Here is a 16,782-nt window from a genome sequence, read left to right as displayed (position 1 = left end):
TGTCCAATGTGGACATTCAATCCTGAGTGACACCAACATTTGATGAGTTGGATGTCACGTGGCACGCCACCTAAGCGCCCCTAACCCATTTTGCCATTCCCCTCTATTTGTACCCTTTAGTCCAATATTAAGCGCCCCTAACCCATTTTGCCATTCCCCTCTATTTGTACCCTTTAGTCCAATATTTTTAGTATTGCTGACTTTTTTAAAACACATGTCATAACATATGGAAGTCGTCCCCCTATGTTCTTTGTAATTCGTTTATCGCATTATTTCATTGTTGTTACAGTTCCTTTTTTAATGCTACATATTGCTTTTCATATCGTATTTATTTGTTGTTCTTACTGCTTTCATTTTTGCATTTCCTTTTTTTTTTTTCAAATTGATTTGAAATGTTTTACTCGAATCGAGGGTCTATTGAAAATAATCTCTCTACTACAAGGTAGGGGTGAAGTCTACGTAGATTTTACTCTCCTCAGATTTCAACTATGAGATTGCACTGATATGTTGTTGACATATGAAAGTCGGGACAAAGAAGGGGAAATTAGGTTAAGAAAAATTAATTAACACTTATCATGTAAAGAGCATGAGTTGATTGGTCCAATATTTATCTAACTAACTAATAAAAATTGTATAGAATCATCATCCTTTAAATTGTCAACGAAAAATCACTCTGTTATTATTATTTGACCCATAAAGTCGTCTTACAGTTGTTATTTCCAGATTATTTAATCACGTGGCAAAAAAATTAGAAACATAAAAACCACCGATATGGACTTAATGTACCCAAAATTTTAAAAAATATAACATGCATAGTTTAAGAAATTCTTTAATTGTGTCATTCTTATCCTTCCAACTTTACAGGTGAAGACTTAGTTGAGTGTGCGAATAAAGTGCTACATTAATAACTGAAAAGAAAAATAAATAAATTATAAGGTGTAGTGATACTCTTAATAGTGAGAGTATCACACCATATTAAAAGTATGTTCTAAATTATTTTAGCCGAACAACTGATATCAGACCAAATAATTCGGTGAGATGAGTATGAAGATGGTTAAGTGACAGCTTATGGTCCAGCTTAATGCATTTACTTGTCTGCGAGCCGATTTGTTAACTTTACCTATAGCTTTAAAGAGGCATAACCCAAAAAAAAAAAAAAAAAAAAAAGGGCTTTGGTGGCCATAATAACTTGGTTGATGTGGATGACACACAGTCAATCGCCAAATTAGCCTAAGAATAGTGATGGATTATGTAAAACGTAGTCCAAGAAGGAGATTGTGGAGTATGAGGACAAAATCTCACATTGATAGGTGAAAAGAGAGAAAAACTGGATATAAGATATACGAATACTCTTAATGGCGTGCGGTCTGTTGGAGAAAATTGAATGGATTTAACTCAAAACGAACAATATCACATAATTTTGTTATAAAATACAAAAAAATATTTTTCTTACATAATTTATTAATTCTATAATCATCCAGGTAATCAACTTATAAATTATAAATCTTTGTAGAGAATAGATGATCAAAATTAATTTAGTCGCAAACAACTTAAAATTGAAGGTTGATCTGATGCTAGAAGTCCATGCTTAAATTGAGTTCAGTTTAATTTTCACACATGCAGGTGTCATCTCATAGGTGTCACTTATTTTTTGTCTTTTTAGTAAACATTAGTTATTAGTCCAATTTAATGTTGTCTACCACACGGATAAATAATTGAAGGAAAATGTTTTATTGATAAACTTTATGAATCTCTAAACGCTATCTACAATCTCCACAATCGATCTTGTTTTTTCTCTTAGTGAAAATAGATAGTAGCACCCTTATTTATAATAGTAAGAAACCTACTTTAACTCAAAACAGGAAAACTTATTCCTATACTAATTTGACTTTAAATCCTAACACATGAAGTAAATTATCAAATCATGACAAATTTTGGTTTCCTACAATTTTGAATTATTATTTTCAATATTCTCCCGTAATTCAAAATTGTATATCTAATTCTTAATCCACTTGTAACCATCTTCAAATTGCTGAGGCACTTGTTTCCAACTTATCAATTATTGAAGCACTTTCTCTTCAACCGTCACTCATCATCTTCCTATTTTGTTGAAGCACTTGTCTTCAACCTCGTTGATGCACTTGTCACCAACACTAAATTTTGTTGAAGCACTTGTCTTCAACCCATTGATGCACTTGTCACCAACACCAAATTTTGTTGAAGCACTTGTCTCCAACCCCGTTGATGCACTTGTCACCAACCTTTAATTTTTGTTGAAGCACTTGTAACCAACCCCATTGATGCACTTGTCGCCAACCCAGTTGATGTACTTGTCACCGACCTTTCAATTTTTGTTGAAGCACTTGTATCCAATCCCGTTGATGCACTTGTCACCAACACCAAATTTTGTTGAAGCACTTGTCTCCAATCCCGTTGATGCACTTTCTCAGCAACCTTCAATTTTGTTGATTCACTTGTAATCAACTTCCAAATATATATATTTTTGCCCACTTCTGTGCAACTTTTAGAGAAGAATTTCTTCCAATTGTGCATATTTGTTTGCACCTCTTGAAACCTGCAATATTTTTCTCAATCATTCTCAGCATGATTATTCTTCATGCTTATACTATTGGCCCGACGTTTGCCTACATAATTCTTGGCCAGATACGCGGCATCTATGAGTTATAGCTGCCCGCCGGCAGCGGAAGCTCTTTGATTTTCTACAGGATCGTAGAAGCTCTGATACCAATTTGAAGGAAAATAAATTTATTGATAAACTTTATGAATCTCTAAATGCTCTTTACAATCTCTCTTGGTTTTTCTCTTTGAGAAAATAGCTAATAGCACTCTTATTTATAATAGTAAGAAACCTACTTTAACTCAAAACAGGAAAATCTATTCCTATACTAATTTGACTATAAATCCTAGCTAGACATAAATTAAATTATCAAATACTGATCAATTTTGGTTTCGTACAATTTTGAATTATTATTTCCAACAATAACCAATGTGATTTTTCCAAGGATAAGTATTTATTGAAATTAAATAGATAAACTTTCGAAGTGTTAGGTGGACTAGTTTAGAAATGTAATACCTTCTCCGGTTCAACTTAGACATAATTTGAATCGATACGAAATTTAAAACGATGATAGTGGGGGGCTATGGGTTGGTGTGGGAGTGAGAGTAGGATGTGTTGGAGCATGGAGGATTGTTTGGAAACAAATACAGTTAAATCTCTCTATAACGACATCGTTGGGTCAGAACTTTTTTGGCTGTTATAGAGAATGGTTGTCATACACCTATAACACTATTGACTAGATATATTTATCTGTTATAGGCAAAAACAATGCATAAAATCTAATTTTTCATTTTAATTGTCAAATTCTAAGTTTAATCACACTTTGTATAATGAAGGAAATCTTTTAATGATGAAAATATAATATATTCAAATGATATTGTATCATAAATAGTGTATTAAAGGATCATATGTTTGGTCAAAATCTCTACACTTATTATTGGTAATCATAGATATTCTATTTTTATAAAGATGATTAATTATTATATTACAAAAAAAAAGATCATCGTTGTTATATGGTGGGTAATTTTACAAAGAGCGTATTGTTATAAAGTTGGTCGTTATTGTTATAGGAAAAAAGTTATTATAAAGAAGTAAAATATAACTTAAAAAATTTGGTTCCGAAAAAACTTGGTTGTTACAGAAAGGTGTTGTTATATACGAATGCAGTTATAGAGAGGTCTGACTATATAACTATGAAACTTGTCTTCCCAATTTTCATATGGGAAGTCATTTTCTCTATTTTAGAAGAACTTATTTTTTATAAAAATTATTTTAACCAACCAATTATGAAAAAAATTCAAACCTTTTAAAAAAATATTTTTCTCCATATCAAACACAATTGTAAGATCCGAATGAATAAGATTCAAACCTTTACTAATTGCAAACAAATGAGGCCTCAAAAATCTTTTGGAAACATTTTCAAATTTTGGCACACAATTACTCCCTCCGTTCCAAAATAAGTGTCACTTTAACAAACAAAAAAAAGTGTTGCTTTAGTAATTCAGGACAAAAAGTAGATTGTTTCCAACTATACTCTTATATTAAAGAACTAAGAACTTATTCTTCATGGTACTCAATTCTCAAAATCATCTAATAAATAGGGGTAACTTTGTAAACTATACCTTCTATTAATTAGTTTTCTTAATAAGCATGAAACGAGCTAAAGCGACACTTACTTTGGGACGAAGGGAGTATTTGCTTGGAATTTTCAGAAATGCACAATATAGCCCAAAAACACTTTTATACAATGTTATATACTTATATACAAAAGACAAATACATTATGTGTATAGATGTATGAAAGTGTATAATGTGTAGGTATATAAACTAAAAGATAAAAATATATAATATTATACACGAAAATATGCAATAACTTGCCAAACTAACATTTTATTTTTTTTCGAATAGAAGCAGAAGGAATATCATTGTCAAACGTTCCAATAACTTGCCAAACTAACAAAAGTATAATAAGTACAAATTCAAAGTGATCTTATCGCCAATACTCTGAATTTAAAACAAGCACGGCAGTCACCACAGTATCTCCACGTCATATTGGCCTTATGGATCAATTCAAACCCCATTAAGGCGTACTCATGATACGGTTGCACCACTTCAAATAAAAAAATAATATCTGTTCCTTTATTATCTAAAACACTTATCAGTCAACCAAGTCTTACCTTTTTTTTTTTTTTTTTTTTTTTTTTTTGTCTATCCCAAATAAGCGTATCTTTATATTTCACATGGTAAGTTTTAGATCGCGTGATTTAAAAAATTAAACACATCTTTAATTTAAGACCGTAATATTTAAAAGCGTCTCTTTATTTTTTAAATTTCATGCTCAGTCAAATTAAAACATTTAAATTGAGACTAAAAAAGTACTCCATCCGTCAATTTGTTTGACACTTTTTATTTTTCGAGAGTCAAACAAGTTGTTCTTTGACCGTAATTTTTTTATGTCTTTTAAATATTTTAAATTTTTAATTATGGTGAGTTATAATATTTTGTACGTAATTTTTAAATATATAAATTTTATATCGAAATATTTAAAAATTCTATATTTAAACACATGATCAAAATTAAAAAAAATTGACTATCAAAAAATCAAAAATGCAAATAAGTTGAGAGAGAGGGAATAATATAATTAATTCTAATAAATCAAACTTCACGTGCCCCATAAATAAGTTTAAGTTGTCTGTCACAGCTATTCCATTAGACCAAGTTAACTGTTTAACCACAACTCCTCATTGATCATAACAATGTCGTTGATGACGTTCATACTCCGGCGAAAATTGCACACAAAACCCCACATTTTCCCACAAACATCACTGTACTCCACAAAGAGTTGTAATAATCAACGAATTGAGAAAATACTGATAGCAAATAGAGGTGAAATTGCTTGTAGAATTATAAGAACAGCTACAAAGTTAGGGATTCGTACAGTTGCAGTATACAGTGATGCTGATAGAGATAGCTTGCACGTGAAGTCAGCTGATGAGGCTTTTCGAATTGGTCCACCACCTGCTCGTTTGAGTTATTTGAATTCTAATGCTATTATTCAAGCTGCTAATCAATCAGGCGCACAGGTATACTATGCTCTTAATTGTATTTTTTTATTGATTGATTAAGTATGTCTGGACACTGTTACTGGCTTTGAATTGAACTATATATAGTTAAAATTGTTGAAGTGTGTGATCATTTCGCTTAAAGCGTCTTAACATGGTACTCCCTCCGTCCATTTCGAGATAATTTACCATTTCATACCTATCTTACCCTTATTATTAAATATTGGGTTAAGGGGCGGAGCCACTAAGGGGCAAGGGGTTCATCCGAACACCCTGCCGCGAAAAATCACGCTGTATATACAAAGTTTAAATTATTTTTTTATGTATATAGTAGATTTTGAATCTCCTTGGCTTCTTTCGCGCGTTTATTTTTGTATATTTTTTAACCCCCTTAGTAAAAATCCTAGCTTCGCCACTAATTGGGTTGGAAACTTCAAGAAATTATTTGTGGCTGTACAACTTTTAAAGTATGTTTGTTTGATTTTAATTATTTAGATGATTTATAATAATTAGGGGTGATATAGTGAAATTGTCATTTTATTTATTGCTCCTTAAGGGGTGTGCCAAGTCAAACATGGACAAGTAAACATGGACGGAGGGAGTATGAGAGAAGTCATGGGTTCGAGTCTTACCGCTATTCCATGTGCTTGGCTCATCAAAAATCATGCCCGTGAGGGGCGTGTGGTGCTCTCTCTAGTAAATATGGTTCTGTGCCCTGGATATGTTAAGACGCTAGAGTCATCATTTATGCTAGTATTTACGTTTAATTTTCCAAGGGTTGATATGTATCTAGGTCTCTTATATGACAACAATATGTAATATTTCAATTTTTTCTTCACTACCGTTATCTACTCTCTCATCCATTTGTAAAAACTTCTAGGCCAATAAGTACTTACTGAGCAGGAGTGCATTATGTAGGTGATCAATGGACCCGCCCTCTCCTCCCACCAGTAAAGGAGAAAGGAAAATTCTCGAAATGAAAAGGGAAAGAAGAGAAGATGACAATTTTAATCATTTTTATCTAATTCATACCAGCGAAAATCATGGTTAAAGCTCGAAAATGTAATTTTAGGCATATGTCAATATAAATAATGATAATCTTTTGAGTGATCAAAAGCGATATTACAGCTAGGATAGAAGCTTTTTTCAGAATAGCTTTTGATCAAACGTTGATTTTAATGTGTGTCTGGGCTTTATTGTTTTCATCTGTTCTTTTCGGTTGTCCCAGACCCGTATTCTTCTAGCAAGAACTTTGATACATTAGTTATACTATTGTTTATATGGGATGTCAGTGTGTAATATATAAGCTTGTAGTTTCTTTTAACATTTGGGGACTGCTAATGGTTAAGAGATTGGATGTGCAAGCAACGCATATTTTTGCTTTATCTTTGATTGTGGAGATACGCGTTTCAAGTCATGGTCGTATTTATAATTATACATCTCTAGAAATCACTGACTTTACCTTTCTCTTTCTAAAGGAGATATAAGAGACAATTCCATGATTTTCCCCCCCTAGCTATCCAACTTATGAAAATATTTGACAGGTGTACTCTATTGCACTCTACTCATATAGTGTTTCAGATCCAGCTATGTCTTAATGTAAAGTTCAATTGGACTAGAGGCTAGACTTTGTGATGCTATGGTGCATCCTCAAATATGTTATTTCTTGAGTAGAAAACATGGCCTTTCTTGCCACTTGACAAGATCTTCAAAAAAAGTCTAGTTATTACAATAAACATACTTGTGTCTATGATTTCTGTATACATTTCCTTTCTTTTCCTTGTTTGACTCATGATAATTCCAAATTTCCTGTGGTTCACATATTAAAATTTGTCGTAGGTGATTAAATGATTACCGACATGTAAACATTCAGAGAGGATCTCTTGTTTATATTTTTGTTTATTTTATAATTAGGATATGGATGGTTTCAGAAGAGGTAGGGGTAGGCCAAAGAAATATTGGGGAGAGGTGATTAGACAGGACATGACGCAGTTACAGCTTACCGAGGACATGACCTTAGATAGGAAGGTGTGGAGGACCCACATTAGGGTAGAAGGCTAGTATATAAGTCTCGTTATCTTTCCTTATTAGTAGGCGCATTAGCGCATTATAATTTCTTGTGCTCTGATTTATGTTATTATTCGCTACTTTCTGTACTTTGATTACTCTATTTTATCTGTGCCGCTTTCGTTATTTGCATTTCCATATCGCTTTGAATTCCTTGATTATCCTGTTTTACTGTGTCGCTTGCATTATTTCATTACAATATCGTTTTGAATCTTTTAACCTTATCTGACTCCCTTTTTTATGCTTCTATTGAGCCGAGGGTCTCTCGGAAACAGCCATCCTACCTTGGTAGGAGTAAGGTCTGCGTACATTCTACCCTCCCCAGACCCCAAGATGTGGGATTTCACTGGGTTGTTGTTGTTGTTGTTGTTGTTGTAGGCTATCCACCCAGGTTATGGTTTCTTATCTGAAAGTGCTGATTTTGCTCAACTTTGTGAGGATGAGAGTCTCTTGTTTATTGGACCTCCTGCCTCTGCAATCCGCGACATGGGTGATAAAAGGTAGAGATCACTGCATTCCACTTGCTATCAAGTTATGCCTCCGTATCCCACTTGCTTTTCTCAAGTTAATTCATGCTACAACAGTCGACTCATTCAAATGCTAGTTCTAGTTTGTGAGGGAGATTAAAAGGCATAACTTTGAAGTAGGATTATGAATCATCTTAGGAAGTTGGTCATACACTTTTGGATTTCAGCAGGAGAAGGAATTATGTTAATAGTCTACTGTTATCGGAAGAATGGAAGCTCTGTGTTTGTTCATCTCATTTCTTTGTTTATGATTTTTCAGTTTTCCCACCTTTGAATGTGGACAATCATGTTTCATCTCATTGCTTTCTGCTTTTTTATCGATATAGTTGATTTATGTTTTGTTAAATCTCCCCAGTGTAAACTGACTGCACTAATACTTGAATAGATGCGTATTAACTGTTTGCACCAGACACAAATTTGCATCTACTACATGCATTTTGGCGATTTAGAAGCTGCTGACTGTGACATTGGGATTAATATGATAGCTGTTTGTGTCTGTGCAAGACCAGAATGTCGATTTTTGCGTAGCAGCAAGCCTTAGAAAATATCTATGCATAAACAATGGATTTTTGAAGTTGTTCGAGTGTGTTTCATGGGGCTAAGCATCACATTTGCAAAGGTCCCATGTGCAACTGACATGGAACATGACAATAATCCTGGCAAGACTTATGGGTAAAATGTTAGTCCTATATCACCTGCGTGTGAATTATAATTTCAGATTCTCCTATATTGATTAAGCAATGACATAGAGAGTATCTATATGCAAATGTTAAATCCCGTTGCATCAACCTACATTTTCGGCATGCATTTCTATGAAATGATCTGTCATATGTTTCTTGTCTCTGAGTTCTTATGTGGCTGGGGTTTGACAGCATTACTTCGAAATATAAAGTATATAATCTGAATAGCATATAATCTGAATAGCACTCCCAACTGCTAGCCTTTAATGAAGTTGTAATTTAGCAGTATGCAGCTGCATTTGGCTGCTGACAATTCATGCTTATTTCCTTTCTTTCTCTGGATATTTCCATCAGTGCTTCAAAGAGAATAATGGGTGCGGCTGGGGTTCCACTTGTGCCTGGATATCATGGTGATGAGCAAGATATTGATTTTATGAAGTTGGAAGCAGACAAGATTGGGTATCCTATTTTAATTAAGCCAACCCATGGAGGTGGAGGGAAGGTTTGGCTTTTGTTAACATACACTTATTTTCTTGAAGGAATGCAAACTTGATTTCTAGCTTACGAGTTGTGCAATCGAATCTTATTGTGTATGGCCATTACTATTAAAGATTTCACCATAAGAAGAAATCTTATAATGCCAACAGGATAGCTAAAGTATGTCCGAACAAATGCTTTTGTCTATCTTTCTATAGTAGAAAATTACTGTCTACTAACCTGTTTTTAATTTCAGGGTATGAGGATTGTTCAGAGTCCAAATGAATTTGCGGACTCATTCTTGGGTGCCCAACGTGAGGCAGCTGCATCATTTGGTATAAGTACAATCTTACTGGAGAAATATATCACTAAACCAAGACACATAGAAGTCCAGGTAACTCTTGTTATGTTTGATCGACTGCTAGGTCCTTTCAATTTTTGTTTTCTTGTTAGTTAGATTAATAGCCAACCCCATCTAGCTTGAGATTGAGGCATATTAGTTGTAGTTGTTGTATTTTCCTGCCTTGCCCTTTTTCATACTTCATAAATATAATTCCAGCTTGCTTTCATTTATTTGTTAGATATTTGGGGATAAACAAGGTAATATAATACATCTTTATGAAAGAGATTGTAGTGTGCAGCGAAGACACCAGAAGATAATAGAAGAAGCTCCAGCTGTAAGACTTTTTTATTATTTTCCTTATTTCCGTGAAGTGTCCTAAAAGGTTGACAAAACTTTGTTATCCGCAGCCTAATGTGAGCTCTGACTTCCGCTCGCACCTGGGTCAAGCAGCTGTCTCTGCAGCTAAGGTCAGATGAATTTGTCTGTTTTCTCTGTACAAATTAGGAAGTCTTCTTGAAGTTGTCAAGTTTATTGGTTGCTAGTTTTTACATACCTTTATTTTTTATTGGCTGAATTTGATTATCTGAAATCCAGAAAAATATGTGCTTATCTTTCACTATCATAAAGCATTAATTATGCATTAACACATGTACACAAGTCTCAGCAATTACTTAGAACATGACAGTGAAGAATGAACTTTGGGTCTAATTTAACCCAAAAGTTAGCTCATGAGGTGAATACTGCCTGAGGCCATATAAGGAGACAAATAACAATAATTGCAGAGAAGTAGAATGTAGGGGTCAACCTGCATCTTTGACTAGTAATTAATTTCTATCATTTTTTTTCTAAGTAATATCGTAATCTTTGTTTCCGTAAGGAGATTTGAGTTTGAAAAGCATTCTACTACATTGCCATTAGATGACCAATAAGACAAATTTCTCCATTTTCTCTCGCTATCGTATATTCCCCCTCCCCCTCTCTCGTTCTTGTGTGTAATGTGATTGTTGTATTGAGTTCCTATACAGATTCTGCTATGATAAAGTTAATTCTTGATCAATTAGTATCACTAGCCTTCTGTTTGGAAGAGATGTTCTGTGAAAAAACCTCTAACATTATGATCTTTTCCTTAATGCTGCTGTCTGCTGGCTGTTCAAATCATTTTCCGATATTGTTCTCAATTGTTTCTCCTGACCTGACAGCCGTCCATTATGTTTGAAGGCAGTTAATTACCACAGTGCAGGAACTGTTGAGTTTATAGTTGATACACTATCTGGACAGTTTTATTTTATGGAGATGAACACCCGTCTTCAGGTACTTTTGATCAGTATCTGCCCTTCCCTTGTAGTAGCAGCAGAGCAGAGGATATAATCACTCTTTGTCAGGTTGAGCATCCAGTTACAGAGATGATTGTTGGTCAAGATCTGGTAGAGTGGCAAATACGTGTTGCAAATGGGGAGCCGCTTCCCTTGACTCAGTCAGAGGTGCCACTTTCAGGTTAGAGTTTACACTGTTTAGCTTGCTTTTCAGTTCTCCAAATTTTTTTTTGGCAAAGTGCTGGATTGGCAGGATCTTCTGGATGAACGTAGAGTTCTGACCTGGATATACCAAGACTGCATACGATTCGATAGCCCGACTCTTGATATATAATGTTGCCCGTTACTTCCAGGAAGGAAACTGTATTTCATTATAACAAAAATTTGTTCTTCTAGATTCATGTAGTCAACAAAAATAACAACAACAACATTAATCTAGTTTAATGTAGTCGATGCATGGAATGGTTCTGCAGAAATTTCCATTTCAGAGTTGGACTAGCACAAAATGAACTTAGTATAATAAGTTACTTATTTATCAGTGGAATTCCTGCGTGAAGAAATTTCTCTGAAGTAAACTGTTGCAGGGAACTCTTCTTATTACTAGACAAATATAGGAGTTTTAAATTAAAGTTAACCCTAAAGCATATGGGAAAATTCGTAGATATTAACGTTTGTCAGTTTGATGCCAGGTCATGCTTTTGAAGCTCGAATTTATGCTGAAAATGTTCCAAAAGGATTTCTTCCAGCAACTGGTGTTCTTCATCGTTATTGTCCTGTTACAATTACATCAGCAGGTGCAGATCCATACTATGAGTATCTGATTTATGAGAAGTTACATAAGGCCTCCTTTAACTGGGTTGCCACTGAGGAAACATGATAGAGCCCTCAATTTCTCCTGAGGGAAGCAAGATATATGAGCAGTTTTTTTAACTTCTTATCATATCAACTGCACTTTGTTCCTTGATTTATGTAGATTGTTTTTATTACTGTACTAGCATCAAATCTTAAATGTGAAGCAAGTTTCCATGTAAAAGGCATCATCCATGGCTGCAAAACGTACGAGCAGATGCGTAACTGCTTCCTTGGTGTTGAATAGGAATAACAGCACTTGCTACCCATTCTCACATTTCTGAAGATCTTCATGTCTATGAGTTGCTATATATATAAAGTGACTTGCTATCTTAAAACCCCATCCACTCAGAAAATGTATGCAATGGCTTTCGGGGAGATCTATCAGTGTTTTCATGTCAAAAATTGTTATATGGAATTGATTATCAGCTGGATTTCCTTTTACACTGCCTAGCCAAAAGCTCTTCAACTCGAGCTAGTAGTCAATTACTTCAAGGCCTTTGAAATATCAAGCTGGGTTGCTTAATTTTGCTGTCTGATAAAAAAAGGGCAGCCAGGCAGGGTCTGTGGAAGGGTAGCATCACAGATACCTGATACAAGATCAGTGGTCCACAATTTGCTGACTGATACTATAACATATTTATAACATATTTACTGAAGCTAGTTGCTATACTAATCCATAGAGGATTCTCTGCTGATCATCTATCAGCTTATTTGTCTTTCTGATTATGCAAATTGCTAATTATTGTTGAGCTGTATATTTTGCACTCGCATGACTTTAATACACAATTGCAGTTAGAGTAGAGACTGGAGTTGAGGAAGGGGACACAGTAAGCATGCATTATGATCCCATGATTGCAAAGCTAGTAGTATGGGGACAGGACCGCCTTTCTGCACTGATAAAAATGAAAGATTGCCTGTCAAAGTTTCAGGTTTGATATTTTCTTTTGTTCTTGACCTAGCAGGTATTGATTCAGAATCAATAGTTTATAATGGAGAATATTCTAGTAATTGAGAACTAATCACTGGTCATTTAATAAAGGTTGCAGGTTTACCCACCAATATAGACTTTCTCTCTAAGCTTGCCAGCCACAGGGCTTTTCAAAATGGTGAAGTAGAAACTCATTTTATTGAGCAGTACAAGGATGACCTGTTCATAGATGGTTCCAATTCAATAGCAGCACAAGAAGCTAATACTGCTGCCAAACATGCTGCATCCATTGCAGCTGCATGCATTTGCCAAAAGGAACTTGCAACATTGAGGGATAAGGCTCCTGGTGAGTACTAAAGTAGCAAAAGTGTGCTTTAGTCCTGACAGCTGATGCATAGTTTATTGATCTGTTCTCATAAGCAGGAGGCCTCCATTTGTGGTATGGTAATCCTCCATTCAGAGTCCATCATTGTGCTAAACGAACAGTGGACCTTGAATGGGAAAATCAATACAGTAGTAGCGGTTCAAGTCTTTTGACAGTCTCCATCACCTATTTGCCAGATGGGAAATACCTAGTTGAGGTAATGATAATTTCTCTATTTGATATAACAGAATGGCTATAGTCGAATTTCTTTTTGCCAGTCAATTTTTCGATTTGCAGCAAAATGATCTATATCTTTAGACAGGAGAAAGCAAAACCCCTGGTTTGGAGATCCAAGTGACACAACTAAACAACAATGACTATAGAGTTGAGGTCAATGGTCTAAGCCTGAATGTCTGCTTGGCAGCTTACTCCAAGGTAACACCTTATATATTTTAGGTCTTGATCTGTCCTGGCAGACATGTTGTTTGACAAGCCCACGACTATTTTTATGCCGAGGCTGATCAGATTTTTCCCTCTACCACAAATAGATATAATCATTGGCAATGCATGATAGCTTCCCACTCTCTCAAAAGGAGCTTATCATATAACAACAACAACAATTACATCTTAGTCCCAAGCAAGTTGGGGTTGGCTATATCAAATCCTCACTGGTCATGTTTCTCCATTTAATTCCATCTCAGGCTAACATTATACAACTAAAAAGGAGCTTATCATACAACAGGAACAACTACTACTTCTTGGTCCAAGCAAGTTGGGGTCGGCTATACCAAATCCTCACTGGTCATGTTTCTCCATTTAATTCCATCTCAGGCTAACATTCTACAACTAAAAATAAAAACAGAAATAAAACTAAAAATAAAAATAAAAAGTAGCTTATCATATGAAAGTTCTTACTGTATTGGAGTTATTGGAATGCCTAACTTTTTCCCCTCTAATACACATACTTACATACATGCATACACATGCATGTGCACACTCATATGTACGTTAGTACATGTATATTGTTTTCATGGTAGAAGTACATACTTGCTACAGAATAGAAATAAAGACTGAGAAGCTTGTGTTAATTGATGAACAAATGCCAGTTGGCCTAGTTTGAATACGTTAACAACTAAGTTGGAATGATGCTAGTTGGTCTACTAAATACACTTTGGACTGAAGATAAAGGGTTTGCATATCTTTAGCGCATTGTGTCTTGGTTCATGAGAATTTCATGCCCCTTGATCAAGAGTGCAGTAGTCACCAGGGAAAGAACTCGATCAAAATTGAGTTAGCCAAACTTCCCTTTTTGCAGGATCACATTGAGCATATTCACATATGGTATGGAAACTACCAACATCACTTCACACAAAGGATGGGCCTTGAAATCTTTGATGATGATGAAACGACAGAAAAGCCTGCTAGGATGGCGACATCTTATCCTTCTGGCACTGTGATTGCGCCCATGGCTGGTCTATTGGTTAAAGTATTGGTGAAGGATGGGGAGAAGGTTCAGGAGGGACAACCTGTGGTAGTATTAGAAGCAATGAAGATGGAGGTTTGTATATTACAACCACAACTTAAGATTAACATCTCCTGAGTGGCTTAATTGTTTTGGCTGTTTTAATTTATTGTTTACTCTGCCCTTTACATTGGCTATGAGTAGCATGTCGTGAAAGCACCAGCTAATGGTTATGTAAGAGGGCTTGAAGTCAAAGTGGGCCAATCGGTCCAAGATGGTGTTAAACTCTTTGCTCTCAAGGTTAGTCTTCTCTTTTTAAGATTCATGGCCTTGGTTTCACATTTACATGTAATAAATATTGCATATAACATCTATATTTGTTAGAATGGACATTCTTTCATGTTGCACCAATATCATTACTACATCAGCATATAATGGTGAAAGCATATACTGAATTAGTTGTTCTAACCTTTGACAGGATTGACATTATCCTGAGGATATGACAACATCATCCTAGACAACTGTATTTATGGCCTTCCTAGGTGGACTGTACATCCTATAGGTATAAGAATAACAACATTGACATGTAAAAATTTTTGGAGTTTCATCTACTGTTTTTAAATACATTTACTTGTAAAAGACTTTCCATCTCAAAAATTGTCTGGATTAGTGGTAGATGATGAATGGTTGCTCATTCATTGCTAAGATATACAAGCAAAGTTCTTTCTGCTTAGTTCAGAAAGGTATTTCTTGGCTATTGCAAGAAAAAGGTGAGCTTTGCCTTGTCTTGTTTCTCACGTTCTTCTATCATTTCACCGTCATTAATGATGCTTAGTTCTCCATTTCCTCTTTCGTTTTGAACTCGTGAGTGGAACTATTCCGTAACCTAAAAATGTGGCTCTGCTGTTTGCTGTTTGCTGTTTGGAGACTACACGCTTTTAACAAACAACGTTATCATGCTAGTTATATTCCAATTCAGACGCATCTATGCAGTTTGTATTATTATTTTCCTTGTAACTTGTTAATAATCTCCCTGGCACTATAGCTTTCTCTTTCAGTTCTTTGATCTGTGTTCATTTAGGCTGCAATCTGAACGGCAAACTTGACAAATCTACAAGAATATTCAGATATTGTGTGATTAGGGAGATTCTTTAACTTTAAATGAATTTAAGGATGGGGTGTAAGCTCATTTTTCAAGTGTTGAGGATTATCATGTAAAACTCTATCTATCTTGGTTAAGACGTCTTACACATTTTGGCGAACAACACTTTTTGTAGCTCTTATCTATGCATGTAATAACAATTATTAGTCATGCAGTTGCTCAAAACCAATTAGGGTATCGTTTTATGAAAATGGATGAGGTGAAAATTTGTTTAAATGTTTTGTCAATTATCTAACAATATACTCTTCCTTGTTCTTGCTTTCCCCTTTTAGCCGAAGTAAGATAAGGGAATTTTGTGATTATTCTTCTCCCCAGACGTTGGGATAATCCCCGTGCCTGCCATCTTTTTTTCCCTCTTCCATTCATGTTTTGGCAAGTTCTTATATGCCCTTTGTGTGGATTACTTTTCATTACAAAAATTAAGATGTATGCCCTGATTCAGAGGAAATTGATGATGGGATGAAGAAGAAAACTAAAATACACTCTCAGTGAACACCAAAAATTATGTACTGTGGTATCTTTCAAGAATTCTTGATTCTTCGCTCATTTTCCCTGGAACATAATATGATCTAGGAATGCTCATTGCTTGTTTAGTCTTGGATATGGACATGCATTGTGACTGTCTCTGCATTTTGAAATAGGAACTTTACATTGTGTCTGGAATTTTCAGATTATTGTTTGATGCTGCTTTAAATGGTTAAGCTCTTGAATGCAGCTTATAAACATCATTAAAAGACATTAGCTAGGTGAATTAACTTCAGACATATAATCTTGGTGAACTGGACGTAGAAACCTAGTAATATATGATTACAGTTGTAGATATGGGGCAACTTGGGCCGTGCTTCTGGAAGCCCAATTTTGGGTCGAGGCATTTGCATACGCTAAAGCAGCAACTTCTATTTTTTTTGTTTCCCTTGATGTTCAGTATGCATTCAGGTCCCGACTAATTACGCCATGTAAGGCCTATT

At 34.9% G+C, this 16,782-nt stretch overlaps 1 protein-coding gene across 1 annotated transcript; it reads left to right on the top strand.

Annotated features, from left to right (window-relative positions):
• Window positions 1–5,258: 5,258 nt before the first annotated feature.
• On the top strand, window positions 5,259–15,453 carry LOC132610828 (methylcrotonoyl-CoA carboxylase subunit alpha, mitochondrial). The gene is made up of 16 exons (XM_060325234.1): window positions 5,259–5,660; window positions 8,085–8,206; window positions 9,268–9,415; window positions 9,647–9,784; window positions 9,972–10,067; window positions 10,141–10,200; window positions 10,952–11,044; window positions 11,116–11,227; window positions 11,736–11,840; window positions 12,691–12,827; window positions 12,938–13,172; window positions 13,250–13,407; window positions 13,509–13,625; window positions 14,506–14,748; window positions 14,857–14,952; window positions 15,131–15,453. Exons 1-16 carry the CDS (start codon window positions 5,334–5,336, stop codon window positions 15,134–15,136), a joined length of 2,193 nt encoding a protein of 730 aa, XP_060181217.1. The 5' UTR covers window positions 5,259–5,333; the 3' UTR covers window positions 15,137–15,453.
• Window positions 15,454–16,782: the final 1,329 nt, after the last annotated feature.

Source organism: Lycium barbarum, chromosome 9, assembly GCF_019175385.1.
Source record: "Lycium barbarum isolate Lr01 chromosome 9, ASM1917538v2, whole genome shotgun sequence".
In the NCBI taxonomy this organism is placed as follows: Eukaryota; Viridiplantae; Streptophyta; class Magnoliopsida; order Solanales; family Solanaceae; genus Lycium; species Lycium barbarum.
The sequence above is the reverse complement of the archived record's forward strand: the minus strand, read 5'-3'. Positions and strand labels throughout refer to the sequence as shown.